Raw genomic sequence first — 17,175 nt, 5'->3', positions numbered from 1 at the left:
TATTGATTAAACTAAAACTTCCAGATATCCAGACTTTAGCAATCTTACAGCCACACTGGAAATTCAACATCAAAATTGGCTTAGTTTAACATATAATACAACCACAAATCTAAGTAATGTGATCACTTGAGTGAAATCAGTCTAATCTTTCCAGAGGTTGTAACTACTTCCTTGGTAAACTCTACCAACATACCTGGCCAATGCTAAACAAAACTTTTTATTGTGACACTAATTCTATTTAGCTATATCTTATCCTGTAGTGTGTGGACTAAATCTCAAAGACCAGTTGTGTTCTTACTGTGTGTTCACACCGAATGCGAATTCGCGCAAACAGTTTCCATTCAAAGTCTATGCAAACACGCGAATTCTTCAAACTTCTTCAAACACTCCACCATCATCCCGGTCCCAAAGAACCCCTCCATCACTGGACTGAACGACTTCAGACTGGTGGCCCTGACGTCTGTGGTCATGAAGTCCTTTGAAAGACTGGTGTTGAGCCATCTAAGGACTGTAACAGGACCCCTGCTGGACCCCCTGCAGTTTGCCTACTGGGCAAACAGGTCGGTGGATGATGCTGTCAATCTGGGACTGCACTACATCCAGCAGCATCTTGACAGTCCAGGGAGCTAAGCAAGGATCCTGTTTGTGGACTTTAGCTCGGCATTCAACACGATCATCCCTGAACTCCTCTCCTCCAAACTCTCAACGTGCCTCCGTCCATCTGTCAGTGGATCACCAGCTTCCTGACAGACAGGAGTCAGCAGGTGAGGCTGGGAGATTTCACCTCAACAACCCGGACTGTCAGCACTGGCACCCCCAGGGGTGTGTCCTGTCCCCCCTGCTCTTCTCCCTCTGTACCAACGACTGCACCTCCAAGCACACAGCTGTGAAACTCTTGAAGTACGCAGACGACACAATGGTCATCGGCCTGATCCAGGACGGAGACGAGTCTGCAAGAGGTTGAGCGGCTGGTGTTCTGGTGCAGTCAGAACAACTTGGAGCTGAACACACTCAAGACTGTGGAGATGACAGTGGACTTCAGAAGACAGTCCTGGCCACTGCTTCCCCTCACCATCAGCAACAGCCCTGTGTCAGCCGTCGAGTCCTTCAAGTTCCTGGGAACTACAATCTCTCAGAACCTAAAGTGGGAGACAAACATCCACTGCATCCTGAAGAACGCTCAGCAGAGGATGTACCTCCTGTGACAGCTGAAGCGACACGGTCTGCCTCAGGAGCTGTTGATCCAGCTCTACACCGCTGTCATCGAGTCTGTCCTGTGCATCTCCATCACCGTGTGGTTCACAGGAGCCACACAGCAGGACAAGAACAGACTGCAGCGCACAGTTAAGACTGCCGAAAAACTCACTGGAGCCCCCCTGCCCTCCATTCAGGAACTGTACTCCTCCAGAGTCAGGAAGAGGGCAAGGAACATCATCAGAGACCCTTCTCACCCTGGACACAAACTGTTCTCACTCCTCCGCTCTGGCAGGCGCTACAGAGCCCTGCGCACAAAAACCACAAGACTGAAAAACAGTTTCTTTCCCACGGCCATTACTCTCTTGATCTGTTAACCTGCTGCACTGTTGAGTGGTCACACACTCATGTTCAACTGGATACCCACTTAAGTCAGCACTACATTGTGTACCTTGCACCAATTGTGTTTTTGCACTGACCATATTTTGTACACATCTTCTTTATATAGGTGTATATACTTTCTATTATTTATGTTTATTTTATGTTTCTTCTGCAAATTTCATGAGTGACACCAACGGCCGGAGTCAAATTCCCTGTATGTTGTGAACATACTTGGCCAATAAAACTGATTCTGATTCTGAATGACACAAATTTTCAGTCGGGCAGCGCGAATGAGGAGAATGCGCGAAATTTGAAATTTCGCGTTACAACAGCCAATCAGCTTTGAGGATGTCCCAACGTCACGGCTGACTGTGAAGATGGAGGACAAGTTGAATGTGGCTGTGTGTGGCAACCCGGTGCTATATGACACTACGTGTCAAAATTACAAGAAACAGTTGAATAAGTTGGTGTCCATTCGTGAATTCTGTCACTGATCCTAGCTAGCAGGTCGTTAAACTGGCCAGTCGTCATCCGAAAATACCGCTGGAAGCAGCAGTTGTCCAGATGGAGCCCCTGGAGGAGCTCGATTCACCGAGCGGTGAAATTCACCGAGCTGTGCTCGCCTCTAGATGGTGTTGTTAACCCAGATACAACGGCGTTTAGTTTTCCGACGTATTTCGGACTTCCACAGCAGGTACAACGCAACAGTTCTTTGAATATCCATGGTGAAATGGCGGAGAGAAACATTGCTGGAAATACTCGCTACTCGGGCAAGTGAGTGAATTTGCGTATTCGCGCGAATGACACAAATGGACCTGAAAATGATCCGGTGTCAAATTCGCATGAATAACGCGATGCGAAATTCGCATTCGCGTTTGGTGTGAACACAGTTAGATTTGTCCATTTGAATCAAATCAGGATTGACAGTCATGTCTGTTTTGGTAAAATTTTGATAAACTGCCCCATCTGTTCTCAATATAGGCTAAAGCTACATGCAGCCATGACTACACATGACAGTGTTTACGAAAAGCTGTGTAAAAGCCTAAGAGTGTTTCAGTGTATCTAACTGTGAGAGACGTACTTGGAAAGGAACTGCACAGCGACCCAGACACCAGCGTACATGATGCCCTTAATAAGCCAAGAGTCAATGTCCAGGTCAGCGATGAAACCCACCAGCCAGATAACCACGAAGGGCGTTCCCAGCATAACTTTCTGTCTGAATTCCTGTAGGAGAAAGAGGAGTGGCAACATATGGGTGGACACAGATGGTAGAGAGAAAGAGAAGACAGAAAAGACATGAGGGAAATGGGAGAAGAAAAAATGTTCAGATGTGAGGTTGACCAACAGCGATCGAAAGACAGAATATGAAAACAGAACTGAAAAATAACAATATTTTCATGAGGAAGAGGATGCTTAAAAATATGTTTCATCAGATTGAGGAGTTTCCATTTGAAGCTTACATAACAGCATAGGGGTCAAGGTTAAATTAACCTTTGTTATTCTTTATAACCACAGCATAAACAGACGTGAATTATGCAATAGCTATTCTTGCTGTAAAAAGGATTTTTACCCCTGAGGACAAAGGGGAGAAGGGTCAGCTTTAAGTGCCTAGGGGTTCCCTGTACAGTTGATTCTTCAATTGTCTCTTTAAAGTAGAAAGGTAGAAAGATTTTCCACTGTCACTAACTGCATTCCCAGGAGAAATATTGTCTATGTTTTAGAAACACAAAAAAAGGGATTTCAGACAGAAGAAGATGAAGCCTACAGACCACACTGTGAAAGTGAACTATCGAATCAACTACATAAAGGAACAACACTGTTCCTGTAAAGCTGGGAAGGTATCTAGTCAATATTTCAATTATTAAGAAGCAAAAGCAGTAGGCCTATGTAGTTAGCTAAATAATGTATCATTAGTAGTCTAGTAGTGACACCAACTGCCGGAGTCAAATTCCTTGTATGTTGTGAACATACTTGGCCAATAAAACTGATTCTGATTATATAAATTACTAATAATCATTAAGCATCAGCAGTGTTTCAGCCAATTTCTCCATGAAAGTAATGATTTACTTTTGAAGCAAACAAAGCAACAAAGCTGAGCTTGTGATCTTTGAGGGGTTCAACTGGATTTGTTTTTTGAAAACAATGTAATATCTCCTTCCAATCTCTCCAGGTAATGAGTGTAACTGTTATACATTCACCAGGCACCAAATTTAACCTTAACATGTTAAAAGTCCACAAAAAAAACAGCTTGATAATGAAGAAAGACTGAAACTTTAACATTGGAGTCAGCAGAGGACCGCTGTGAAATCCTGACAGACCAGACCAGACGGTAAGAAGTTAGCTTTCTGTTTTTTTCTCGATAATCAAAAGTTATTGTTGCCTTCCTATCAAACTGAGTTTGCCATCGAACTGGCAGCTTCATAAAGAAATGTAATTACTTCCTCAGACACACTGCGACAGTGCAACAATGCAGAGGTCCAGCCTGGATATGCTGTCCAGGTTTCAGGCCTTGCCTGAAACAGAACAATATTCAATCAATAGGAGATTTATGAGATGGCCATATTGAAACCAACTCAGAATTTGACATTGTTACCTTAGGAGGGATTGGCATAAAGTTAACTTATCACAATGGGGAAAGTAAAAAAAAAAAAAAGGGGGGGGGGGATTGCAAACTTGCAACTTGAAATGACAGAGCATCTGTCAGATGTTGAGCAAGAGCGAGAGAGAGAGAGAGAGAGAGAGAGAGAGAGAGAGAGAAAGAGTGTGTGTGTGTGTGTGTGTGTGTGTGTGTGTGTGTGTGTGTGTGTGTGTGCAAGAGAGTTTTTATGCACCTTGTCCATCTTGAGTCTCTTCAAGTAGGACGGGCTGTCGTAACCTTTGGCCTGCCGTGCCTCCTGTAAGTGATTTATCATCCAAACATTCTTCCTTTGCTTGGCGAGATCAAGGGGGGTTTCACCCTAAAACACAACAAAAGATCACTCTGCATGGACATCTTACCTTCGGAAACATAACACTTAGAAACATTATTTAGGTAAGATGGAAGAAGACACTTTTCATCCCATTGTTTGTGTTGTGGAAAAAAAACTATATCATGCTATGAAGGTACTACCTTGATGTTCTGAGCATCAACATTGGCGTTAGCGTCAAGCAGTAGGCTGATGACAGTGGTGTTACCAGCCAGCACTGCCCAGTGCAGCGCTGTGTTCTTGTGATATTTGTCACCCAGGTTGACAGACACATTGAAGGTCAGTAGCAGCCGGGTGGGATCCACACTGTCACATAGAGGCACAAATGATCATTCAGACGATTAAAGAGGGCAGAACAGACATTTGGCTGAGGGGTTTAAGTTGTTGTAAAAATGGGGAGACTGGATCACTTCATCTTATGCAATGAAACCTAAAACGATATTTCTAACAGTCACATTTCAATCATCATTCATCCATACCCTCATATCACCTACCCCTAGACGGCAGACATATACAATGTATAATCTGTATCTGCAAGTGTTTGCTTTTTACAGTATGTCCAATGTCCTCTTGGCACCCACACTGGTTGAAAATTTAAGAGACAACAATTCAACTGTTTTTTTCCAGGTAACCTGATGTTCAACTACATAAACATACACACCTGTGTGTCCTGTAAGCCGCCCACATCAGAGGAGTCATGCCATTCTGATCCATCATGTCCACATCCTGTTACACAGGACAGATACAGTGAGGAACTACAGATAGGGCAGGAGGAGGAAAAGAAGAAATATGTCTCCCCCTGATGGACAGCACTGCAACCAAGACACTTCCAAAACACACATGACACCACACAAACAGGACCACAAAAGCTTACACTGGCCCTGCAGTGGTTCCTACCTGTCCTTTAGCGATTAAGTAGGCCACAATTGAGGTGTGGCCGAACTGGGCAGCCAGGTGGACACAACTGCATCCCTCACCATCGATCAAAGAAGGGTCTGCGCCGTACTTCATAAGCTGCACCACCATGGATAGATGGCCTTGCCTGAAACAGAACAATATTCAATCAATAGGAGATTTATGAGATGGCCATATTGAAACCAACTCAGAATTTGACATTGTTACCTTAGGAGGGATTGGCATAAAGTTAACTTATCACAATGGGGAAAGTAAAAAAAAAAAAAAAGGGGGGGGATTGCAAACTTGCACTAGTTACAATAACCAGTGTTGCATGAAGATATTTCAAAAAATAAACATACTAAATCACATCAATAAATAGCACAAACTATGTGATAAAATGTCAAGAAATGTGTTTTTTACAGTTACATTCTTTTTATGTTTACATTTTTAACAATTGCATTCTTAATGCCAATATCTTTGACATGGTAAGGGATGTATGGTTGCAGAAACTGGAGCTCTGAAAAAAAAAAAACTGTTTCCAACTAATAACTTTCAAGTGAAGACACCAGTCAATTCATTTTTTCCCAAATTGGAGCTTGTTTTTTTCTGACTTCTAAGTTGTCTTGAATGCAGTCACACATTTAATTTTTCACTGCTCTGCCTCAAAGTCTGAATCACATCAAATTCAGTGAATCTGGTTTAAATGATGAGCTGATCAATTGCACGGTTAAAGAAAACAGTATCAATTAAGAGAAAATAACAATCATTAAGAGGTTTCGGGTGAGGTTGGTCAAAGTCATTCTGACTTGTGAACTGTGAAAATCAGCTGTTTATGTTACAGATTTATCACAAGCTTTTATTGTGTACAGTAAAATGTATTTTTGAAATACGTTTTATACCATGTGTGCTATGTCAAAGTTCCCAAACTGGAGAATAAGGATTCAACAACACATTTGTGACAGTGACAAAAATACATTTTTTTTCATGAGTACTGTATGAGCGCTTTCACTGCATATGACTCAAGCAGACCCGGCCAGTGACACCCTTCACACAGATTCCCCAGTGGGGGTAGATGGCTGAGGTCATACAGGAGGTCGGGGGATTGTAAAGGCCACTATCAGGTGGAGGGTGAATGACACAGGACTCCTGGGTGTACCGGCTTTGTGGATGCCTGTTGTCAAAGCTATCAATAATTCAACAACAGAGAGCAGGGGGGGCATGAGTGGATGAGCAGTTGTTTGCTTCAGCAAAAAGGAAAAAGGAAACAAAAGTTGTCTCATAAAACAACAGTCTAAGACTTCATAGATGTATGTAGGGCCCTATAATTTCCGCAGACGGAATCGCGGAATTGGGCAATAAAAACTAAATTAATTTTAAATGCGGAATATTGCGGGTCTGCTGTTTTCATGAGACAGAGGAACATAAACCTGGGGAATCGTTCCCGGGGGTCGCTAATTCGTGTGACACAACCCCTGCCCCCCGTCCCTTTCCAAACAAAACGCAAACATGACACTCCCCTTGTCTGCTAAAAAGCTACACAATAAGATGCTAACGCCTAAATACAGAGCTGAGCAGTACCCCGGTGACTTCTATGTGTCAGGTGACGTGTTATTTTGTACATTTTGTCAACACTCTGTTGACTGGAAGCGGAAAAATACATGAGATGACCACCTGTTCTCCAAAAGTCACATAAAAAACAAAGAAAAGCATCGCGCTAACGCTAGCCAGCAGAACACGATGATGATCATGCAGCAATAAAGTATTGAGGAAAAGTGCAAAATTGTGTTGCCTCAATGAATGTAAGGTCATTTTTATTTAATTAGTGTGCATTTTATTCATAAACATTATTGAAACACACTGTTTTGTGGTAAAATATAAGTAAAAGGTAAAAAATGGAATTCCATAAACTTAAAATGGACAAAACGAACTTTGGGAAAAAATAAAATGGAATTTATAGGGACCTATGTATGCTCACAAGAGAGATTCATGCATGAGGTCCATGGGCCCCTGCCTGCACCTTGTCTCCAATCTTGATCAGGTGGCACTTTGTTATCAGCTTTACCTTTGGCAAAACAGACTTTTACATACCTGATAATCTCATAGTTAACTAAGTAAAGGGGCACTCTGGAGCCACACCGAGATCAATCTAAAATCCTTTTAGGCTGAACCCCTGAAGGGTCAGCCCTAGAAATCCCACAAGAAAGTCATCCAGTGATCAAGATAAATCACAAAGAGAGAGTGAGATGTAATATTTGAAAACACTACAGGGATATCAAAATTAGATTAGTCCAGTTTAATATTCTTAATCGCTTTTATTGGACAATGCTGACAGTTGGAAGAACTGCAGATCCGAAGGGACTCTTTCTACAAACTCATCTTCTTTTCCGGAGCCTTTGAGCTCCCCACATCCCAGATCTCCGGTGCTGCAGGAGGAGGAGGAGGCTACAGACCTGAACAAGCTCAAGCGGCCACCTGTACCACCACCTGCTCATGTCTCGTCTGTCCATCAGTCTCTTCCCTTTCTCTCTCTTTTCATCTCTGTCCCTCTCTTTCCTTCTGTATATCTGTCTTCCTCCATCATCTGTCTTTGTCTCTGCCCTGGTCTCCTGCTCTCTTTCCCCCCAACCGGTCAAAGCAGAAGGCCGTCCCCATTGAGCCTGGATCTGCTCAACATTCCTCCCTGTTAAAAGGAAGGTTTTCGTCACCGCTGTTGCAGGATGTGCTTGCTCATGGAGAATTGTTGGGTGTAAATTCATTGAAGGAGTGTGGTGCAAGACCTGCTCTACCTGTAAAGTGTCATGAGAAAAAAACTAGATGGCCCTTGAACTGAAGCATGTGTTTTGTGCAGCATTAAAATGTTTTCTATGTGTTTCAGAAATGCTCTGTTGCTGATGCTTGGAAGCTCACAAATTTCAGTCAATATTTTTTTATACTTTTAACAAAGGTCAGGGGAAATGGAGGAATATCCCCACTTCATTTATCATTAAGACCTAAAAAAGTTAACTGTCAAACTGGTATGCTGACCTGTCCTTTTCCGTTTCTTAATCAACTGCTTCCTCAGCATGCATTCAATTTTTTTACTCAATGTCATTTGAGTTGCCATTATGTCTGTTACACAAAGAGTGTGGACAGATATAGAAGAAAAAGGACCATCAAGAACAATTTAAATGCTGTGGAGAAAAATGGGTTCATAAAGGACAAAAAAGTGTGGCGAGAAAATGGCAGATATGTCGTTCGAGTTACCTGGTGGCCCAATGCAGAGGTGTGGAGTTGAGATCTCCTCCCAGCTGGTCCACTATGGCTCCCTTTGATATGTAGTACCTGCACGAACAATAATCATTGGGGGAAAATCTTTACTCTGCATTCAATATTTTTTTTTATTTGAGGCCTTGAATCCAATCTCAACATAGACAGTGCTGATAGAGCAGTTTAATTTTATTTATTGTATACTTTTATTTCCCAAAGCAAGTGAATGACTAATAATCTGCATTAGCCCTAAATAAACTATATAAGTCATCCCCACCGTCTGGTATCTGACTCACTTGACCAAGTCTATCCTGTTGTTAATGGCAGCCCAGTGGAGGAGCGTTACATTTTCTTTGTCTGGTTGCCGAACATCGAAGCCCGCCTCCACCAACTCCCTACACCTCTCAAAGATGCCGTACCTGTGTAAGACATGCACAGAGAAATGTAAGTCTCCACACACAATCAGTTCAAAGATGGGAATTGAAATATTTAAAACCTTCACACACTGATGATATGCAAACCGACAAAATGCTAGCAAAACTGGCAACATCATCAAAAATCAAATCAAACCAATTACCTCTGGTAACATCCGATAAAATAACAGTTGAAACAGTAATATTAACTTTGGTTATGTCACCAAGATTATTCTACATTACCTCTCCTCAATATTCTCACCATTTTATAAATTGTGAATTTCTGGTAGAATGTTACTGTCATTCAAGAATTAAAATTTGCAATTGATAACAAGGAAAAAAAAAGAACACATGCATCCCCCACCTGTCCCCCCCCAAAAAACAACTATGTCATCATTCATCTGCAATGTTTCCCAATGGACATGGTCATATGCCAATGTGGTAGACATCACCCAACTCTTCATGACACAGCTAAAAACACAGACCAACCCAATGACACACAACCACATGCACAATTACACTCACTGTGTGGCTTTGACAATATCCCAGGTACTGTAGTCATCCATGTGGTTTTTACGGCTTACATTCTCACTGTAGCCATGGTTGTAATGACTCTGTGGTTTAATTTCCTGTAGAGAAATAAGGAGGCCAAGAAAAACATACATAAACACAGAAGATCTGTGCTAGGGCTGAACCACTACTTGATTTTAAATTGAAATTGCAATTTGAGACAACATCAATCGCCACGGCTTCAATTAATCTAGGTACCTTATCATACAGAGCAGTGCATCTGCCTGAGGGCTTATTGTTTCTTGAGGCAGTTAATAAATCAGGATGTGCTCCTCGAGTATCGGTCATTGCTAACCAATCAAGAGTGACCCAAGGCAACTCCACATACGTCCCCCAACAACAACTGTTTCGTCTAGCGGAAACAAGAGGAAGAAGCAGCTAACCCATGGATCCCCAAATAGCGGCACGTCATAAAGCAAGGAATGTGTTTCTTAGTGTGATTTTTGATAAACAAGCTGTGAATGATCACTCTGCTCTGTGCAGCCAGCGGCGGGCATCAGGACTCCACTTCCTGGCTGAAATGTGCAGGTAGAGAGCAGGGATAAGGCTGACACAAGTGTGAGAAAAATGTCCAAACTCAACAGCGAAAAAAAAACAGCATGTCTAAGCATATTATTATATATATATATATATATATATACACACACACACACACACACACACACACACACACACACACACATATGTATACATATATATATAAATATACATACATATATACACACACATATATATATATATATATCAATCACACACTATACTGTACTCTAAATTTGCTATGCTAGCTCTCGTCAATACTCAAACTTTGATGTTTAGAAAATTAGGCAAATCTTGATAAATTTGTCACGGCATCATTGAAAAGCAGGATGGAAGAGTTGAACCTGCGGCAGGTTCATCTGAACAATTTACAAGATAATGTTCCGATCAAGATTTTTGGGGCTGATCACCCATTCCCAAGGACATGAAGTGTATATGCTATTTGCCTATCACTGGGTTTATTTGAAGATTTTTATTCATGGTATATCATTATTCATTTATTTGAACATTCTTAACAGTATAAAATTCAGAGATGAGAATGTGTTGTTAACTGCTAAATGTTTTTTTAATGGCTCATGATGAGTAGTGCAACAACATATCAATTAACATATCAATTGTCTATTGTCTTAAATTATGTTTGTTAATTTACTGGTGATTAATAACATTTATGGCTGTCCTCCCCTTTGGTTGATAAGCTGTGCCATGAACTGGTTGCTTGCTAGCTCCTCAGATGGCTAAAAAGCCATATTCCTGTAAAGTTTAAGAGGAGGCCAAATGCCATTTCTACTCTAAATTCCTTTGAGGGAAGGAACATGTTACTTGCAAGTTGCAAAAAGAAGAAAACTGATCTTTCACTGACATTAGTAACAGTGGCATTTCAAAAAGAGGTATATCATTACCTACTTAAAAAAAATTGGGGGCTTTGCTGCTCTTTGTATGTGAGCTAAAATGAGAAATAATTATGGTGTGTGTGTGTGTGTGTGTGTCAGAGTGTGAGAGAAGGAGATGGTAGTCAGGAGGTTGGCTTGTGTTTGGAGGGTAGGCTGTCAGAAAGAGCTTGGGCCCCAGAGACCTTGAGCTGTTACCATCTCGCTGTTGAGTTTAGCACTGGCTTCCCTACAGAGCCAGGAGGAACATGTGCTGAGCCAGCATTTCTGGCACAGAGGGGAACAGTGGTGGCAAAAAAAAAAAAAAATGGAGAATAGAGGGCGTAAGGCAAAAACTAATAGATAAAGACTGGCCTTGCAAGAACTGAATGATTAACACAGGACATGTTTGATGAACCCACTCTTAAATTTAATTTGTCATACAAATTCACTCTTAATCAACTGAATAAATTGTTTGATTTTTCGGGGATTTCAATTTGAAATCTGAAAATGATCTCCAAGATTCTGGAGGCTTGTTTGATCTTTCAGGGATTTCCATTTGAAATCTGAAAAGGATCTCCAAGATTCTTGAAGCTTGGAAGTCCATGTTGAGTATGTACTGTAGATAACAGTGCAGCTGTCACTATTTGAGGGCCTTTTATGCTCGCACTTATTGGGAAAGCATACGATTAGGCTGGAAGATACAGCCTCAAAATAATATCTTGATATTTTAGGCTTGATTCCAATACACACTGTAAAGTATATCTAATTATTTTTAATGGCCTCAGAAGCAACAAGTCAGCAAATATTATTAATTCACATAAATTTTGTTTTGCAACTTCCACAATAAAAGATAAGAAAGCAGAAGCAAATACCACCAGGGACTTTTATTTCAGAGTGTAAACAAGACTGAGGAGGGTGTGACAGAAGGTGACCAGGCCATATTTTAATTCCTGCATATTTCAAGTGAAGGCCTCCAGGAGGCATTGTGCTTTTCATTGCCAAGTTATAGAAATATGCAAACCCATCCAATCCTGAGACAACTCCATGTTTCTCAGTCTGATTTTAGAACCCAGGAAAAATTGTGGCACTCAAAACTTTGTCCTTAATCTAGATATCGTATTCACAATTCGATGACAGCGAAGCTGCTTTCCCGACAGCTAAGGAACATGGGGGGTAAAGGGCTTGACTCCAAACACTCAGACACCAGATGTTACATCACTTTCACCATGCCAAACTCCCATGGAGATAACCTCTGACACCTTGTCACCTGAAACAGCCCCTGCTTGATCTCTTTACACCTACCTCCCATCTAAAAGGTTCCTGATGGCATTTGTAACTGTAGTTTCAATCCCTGCCTGTGCATTATTTCCCCTCTTAATTACTTGCCTTCATTCCAGTGATGATAAATTGTTATTTGTAATGTATATTTTCTATTTCATTGTAACATTGATTTTTGGTTGAAAGTTGATCTGTTCACTGAGGCAGTAAGCTTAGCTTTTGTCAAGCTGGTTAAGAGGACATATGGCAAACGCCCTTGGGGGGCATCGAGTTCTCATGCCAAAAGCTAGAAATGTGAAGACTACACCAGTTTGAAAAAAAAAATGTTTATCAGGATACTGAAGCTTTATTGGCAGCAACAGCAAAAAAGGTTTGACATATTGACATTCTAAACCTGGACAACAGACAGAGACAAGACAATCATAGTTATGTTTTTCACTATATTTGTAACACCACCGATGTATTTTCCCCTGCAGTGTAAGATCAAATTCAATCAGAAATGAGAGTCAATTGCAGGGACAAATTCAACTTAGGCACAGATTGCAATCATTGATGAAGAGGGCGAAGGTGAACTGATTTCATGAAGGGAATGATGGGAATACTCAATGGAAAAGAGAATAAGCTTGTTCGACTTGGTTCTATACATTCAGTATCACACAGAGCAAGCCTCTCTCATCTTATTGGGTGTATAATTCATTTGTACTTTCAAATGAAATTGAAAGCGCAGGACCTGCATTCTTGAGAGAGAGTTTGAGTGAGCAGAAATGGTTAGAAGGTGCTTGGCCTGTGTAAATGTGCAAATGAAGTTTGAACACTAATTCAGGTTTATTTGGTCTCTCTCACCACCATACTGGAGATGACCCAGATTTCAGGCAGCGCCCTTCTGAAAGGAAACTTTCCTGTAAGCCTTGAATTTGCATAAAGAAACTGATGAATGTACTACTGTTCAACATCCTTTGATATAGCAGCAGATGCTGGACCACAAGGTCATTTAGCTATGGTTTACTGAAACGATTTGAAAAAACATGGGATGCATGATACTGGATTTATTTTTGCAGTTTTTTTGATAGATATCTCTACGGATATGGATGTTATATGTATATAAATAAGTTTCAATATAAAAATTCTTAAGATAAAATGTAAATATTGCATATTTGAAAAAGTTTTTCTATGGTTACAAAACATTTGGAATAGCCCATCAATAAAGCCATATACAGTGTATCATTACTGAAAATAAGAGAAGACTTAAGTAAAACTGGGCCGAAATGGCTCTTGGCCATTTGTCTTGTACCAATATATAAAAAAAAGGCCTGCCAATACTGATGAGGTGCCGATATTATCAATCATCTGAAGCTGAAAGCAGTAACAGCTTATCCCGAATTTATACTGGTCATGGCTACGTTCAGGCTGTGGCACCGATCATCTGCCCTTTGCACATTCAGCCACATCTTTTTTGCCTGTCTAGGTTTGAAATTAGGGATTATGTTTTAAAAATAACCACTGGAGCACAACTCACAGTTGTGTGCTGCACAATTTCAATTTTGATTGATTATTTATGACTGCCATAACAGCCAATCTTAACAATGACTGTGCATTAATTTTGAGCTGAAAATGAACAGCAGCCACCTTTCTTGTCATGTATCTGTGCTTATACCTGGATGTGTTTATAAAGCATTGGCACAACACAAACAATTAGGTTCAGGGTCTCTCACTGTCCCATCACATCTAGAGAAACCAAGAAAACAATCGTGAACAATTTATTGTGTCAAGGAGCAAATCATTTTTGAGGAGAACACTTCCTCCTTTAACTTCTCCTTTATCTTGAATACAATGAAGACAGGAAAAAAACCTGTTTCAATGCATACAGTGTGTGCAAAGGACTGGGAGCATGTGTGAGTACACATAGATAAAGACAGATTTTAAGAATAGGCATACTAGTGGCAGCATGGTACAGAGTGGCCATCTAGCATCTGAAGGGTCGCTGGTTCAATCCTCACTTCCCCCAGTTACCATGTGCAACTATCCTTGAGCAAGATACTGATCCCCTAATTGTTCCTGATGGCCGTGCGATAGACTGGCGACCCGTCTCGCCCAAAGTCAGCTGAGATAGGATCCTGCCCCCCACCCCGCTACCCCATCCCCAAGCCTGTGATTGATAAGCAGCATAGAGAATGGATGGATGGATGGATGGATGGATGGATGGATGTCATGGTAGATGCACAGAAGCACCACATCAATCAATTAATTCAGCCAATGACATGTCAGGTGCACAGCTGTATTTCACTGAGGCAGAGAAACATACTGCATAAAAATAATTTGGATTTATCTAGTCTTTCAAAGATCGAAGGCCACTTTGGGAAAGTGAGGGTACACAGACTGTGCCGAGTTTAAGCCATAGTCAGAGTAATGTCAAAACAAACTCAACAAGCTAATGACACTGAGGCAGGCTGACCCCTGAATGAAAGACAGTCCCATCATTAATGGCAGGTTACAAACTCAGCAGATGAGCTAGTGAGGTTGTATCACTGCACACCTGTACCATCATGGAACATATTTACTCTGCTGTGAATTAACAGACTTTCCATTGAACTAACAAACTGCATGTTGACATAAAGTAATTTCTGGATAAAAAAACAAAAAACAAAACAGGAGACCAGCTGTCCGCTATGATGAATAAGGACTTGGATGAGACTGCTGCAACCTGTCAGCTGTTCTGAGAGCTAAGGAAGTCATCTCAACTTCAGGAGCTCTCTGCGTATGAGGGTTCAGTGTGTTTTCATTTTGCTCATCTGTGTACAAATGCCTGCATAGGACTGCACAGCAGCTTATTTACAACACTGCACAATAGGCTGTCACTTGGTAATTTTCACCAAAGGAAACTTCAGCTTTGATGCTGGTAGTTATAGAAATAGTCTGCACTTAATGTTTGTCTGTATGCAAACCCACTGCAGGTGACTGATGTGACATCTGTGAATACTTGTGTTCTTTAGTTGCTTATGCTTTCACATAACGTAGCTTTTCATTTGGAAAAAAATACAATAAATATATAATAAGTACATAATTACAGAAATATGCATATACTACTTGACTTATTAACCTTAAGTACCAGATTTAGTTATGACTCAGTCTTGTCAACATCACCAGTCCTGTTTCCTTTCCATTGTTACACAAGATACATCACACTGTCAAACCTTAAGAGGAATGACAAATATGTAGCAAACAGTTAGCCATGTACAACTTCAGCACTACATATGAAGAAATTCATGGTTTCAAGAAATGTTTTTCCACAAATAACGGACAATAACATTTACGTAATACCCTCGATAAGATCCAACAGTATATTGACAGCAACTGACACCACAGCAGCTAAGTCAGACAGCATACTCAGCTGTAGCTCAAAAGCTAACGTCGTATGGTTGTAAGAATTTAACCTTACTTTCCTAACTACACACGTACACACACCATATTTTATTGTCCACTAGTTGCAAATCATTGCCAACTCTGACAACACCAGCTAACTTTACGTTAACGTTAATAAGAACATCAGCCCACTAGCAATGCAGCAGGAGGCGGGGGGGCTAACGTTAGCAGCTATAGCATCGTTAGCAGCCTGACACCCCCCACCACTGGTTATGCAGGGGGCATCGGAGTTTCCAACAAAGGCATGACGAAGACGCAAAACCACCCGCGCATAGATTTGTGTACTCCCTTTAGAATACATTAACGTGTTTCTGCGAAGGCGAGAAGTCCATGAAACATACCTCGGGATGGAGAATAGGGACGCAACCAGCCTCTTTCTCATATTCCTCCATAGCGTCAGCCATCTTGGTGGTGAAACACGCTGAGCATTGTGGGAAACAGGAGGCTGAATGTTGGGCCAGGGGGGTAAGAAAACAAGAGGAGGAAAGAGGAGCTGTCAAAAGCACAGGTGAAGGACAGAACATATCATCATTATATTCAACAACCAAGGGGTACCTACTGCAAAATTAGATAGAAACCATTGAAAGAGATGATGATTGCAAATGTTACCTTTAAGTTTTTATTTAAGGACATATTTCACCAGAATGACGAACAAGAAATGGAAGAGATGTATTACTTGTGATTTATAATCATCAATTTAATTTAGTTCTTCTCTAAAAGCTTTTGGCTTAAGCCATACTTCACCCCAAGTTTTCTAAGCACTCGCAAATAGGTGTTGGGCTAACAAAGACATTTTTTTAACCGCTGCATCACTTCTTAGTGACTCCAGAATGCATAAGAAGCCAGTCATGGAAAAGTAGAACCCCATAGCTACCAACAACAAATAACAGTAAAACTGCCAAAAATGTCTTTTACAAACATTCAAGCATTGTCTGGTACAATTTGTATCTTCTTAAACCAGCCATATACTCAGTTATCCATAACTGATGCGAGTGAAAAAACAATAAAAATTTCCATTTTAAAGCTTGTTCAAAGTAGCACCAAGCAAGACCAGCTGGTGCATACACTTGAATTTGCTCATTCTTGTCCATGATAGTTCATGTCAATGCCATTATGTAGGGGTTATAGTTTGTGTTTAGCTCAAAACATTTATGAATTACTGTGCATACTGTATGCTGGATAAGGAGGAGGAGAGCTATTCTAGAGGATGCATTTGAAGTTTGGAACTAGACACTTTTGGACAGTTTTGCCATTGTCAGTATTATGAAGTTTTTATGAAGTGCTATTAGCTCCAAGCTAAAAATTCATGGCTGGCTCTTTCTGCATTGCAGTGTCACAAAGAACTGATGTAGCAGGGGAAAATGGATGAGCTCAAGAGGCCTATTTGTGAGCAACTGAAATGCA

The 17,175-nt window shown here is 40.9% G+C and overlaps 1 protein-coding gene across 1 annotated transcript in view; it reads right to left on the bottom strand.

Moving 5' to 3' along the window:
• zdhhc17 (zDHHC palmitoyltransferase 17) overlaps nt 1-16,217 on the bottom strand; it is a 30,162-nt gene extending 13,945 nt beyond the window's left edge. The window contains 9 exon segments of the mRNA XM_086200972.1: nt 2,657-2,799; nt 4,407-4,532; nt 4,685-4,847; nt 5,203-5,267; nt 5,439-5,583; nt 8,682-8,759; nt 8,981-9,103; nt 9,623-9,726; nt 16,113-16,217. Coding sequence (XP_086057098.1) covers nt 2,657-2,799; nt 4,407-4,532; nt 4,685-4,847; nt 5,203-5,267; nt 5,439-5,583; nt 8,682-8,759; nt 8,981-9,103; nt 9,623-9,726; nt 16,113-16,175 — 1,010 coding nt within the window. The 5' untranslated portion in view covers nt 16,176-16,217.
• Between the last annotated feature and the right edge of the window lie 958 nt (nt 16,218-17,175).

Source organism: Aulostomus chinensis, chromosome 4 (assembly GCF_037954235.1).
Source record: "Aulostomus chinensis isolate RoL2024-O1b breed Wild chromosome 4, RoL_Achi_v1.0, whole genome shotgun sequence".
In the NCBI taxonomy this organism is placed as follows: Eukaryota; Metazoa; Chordata; class Actinopteri; order Syngnathiformes; family Aulostomidae; genus Aulostomus; species Aulostomus chinensis.
This window is presented reverse-complemented; position numbering and strand designations above follow the sequence as displayed.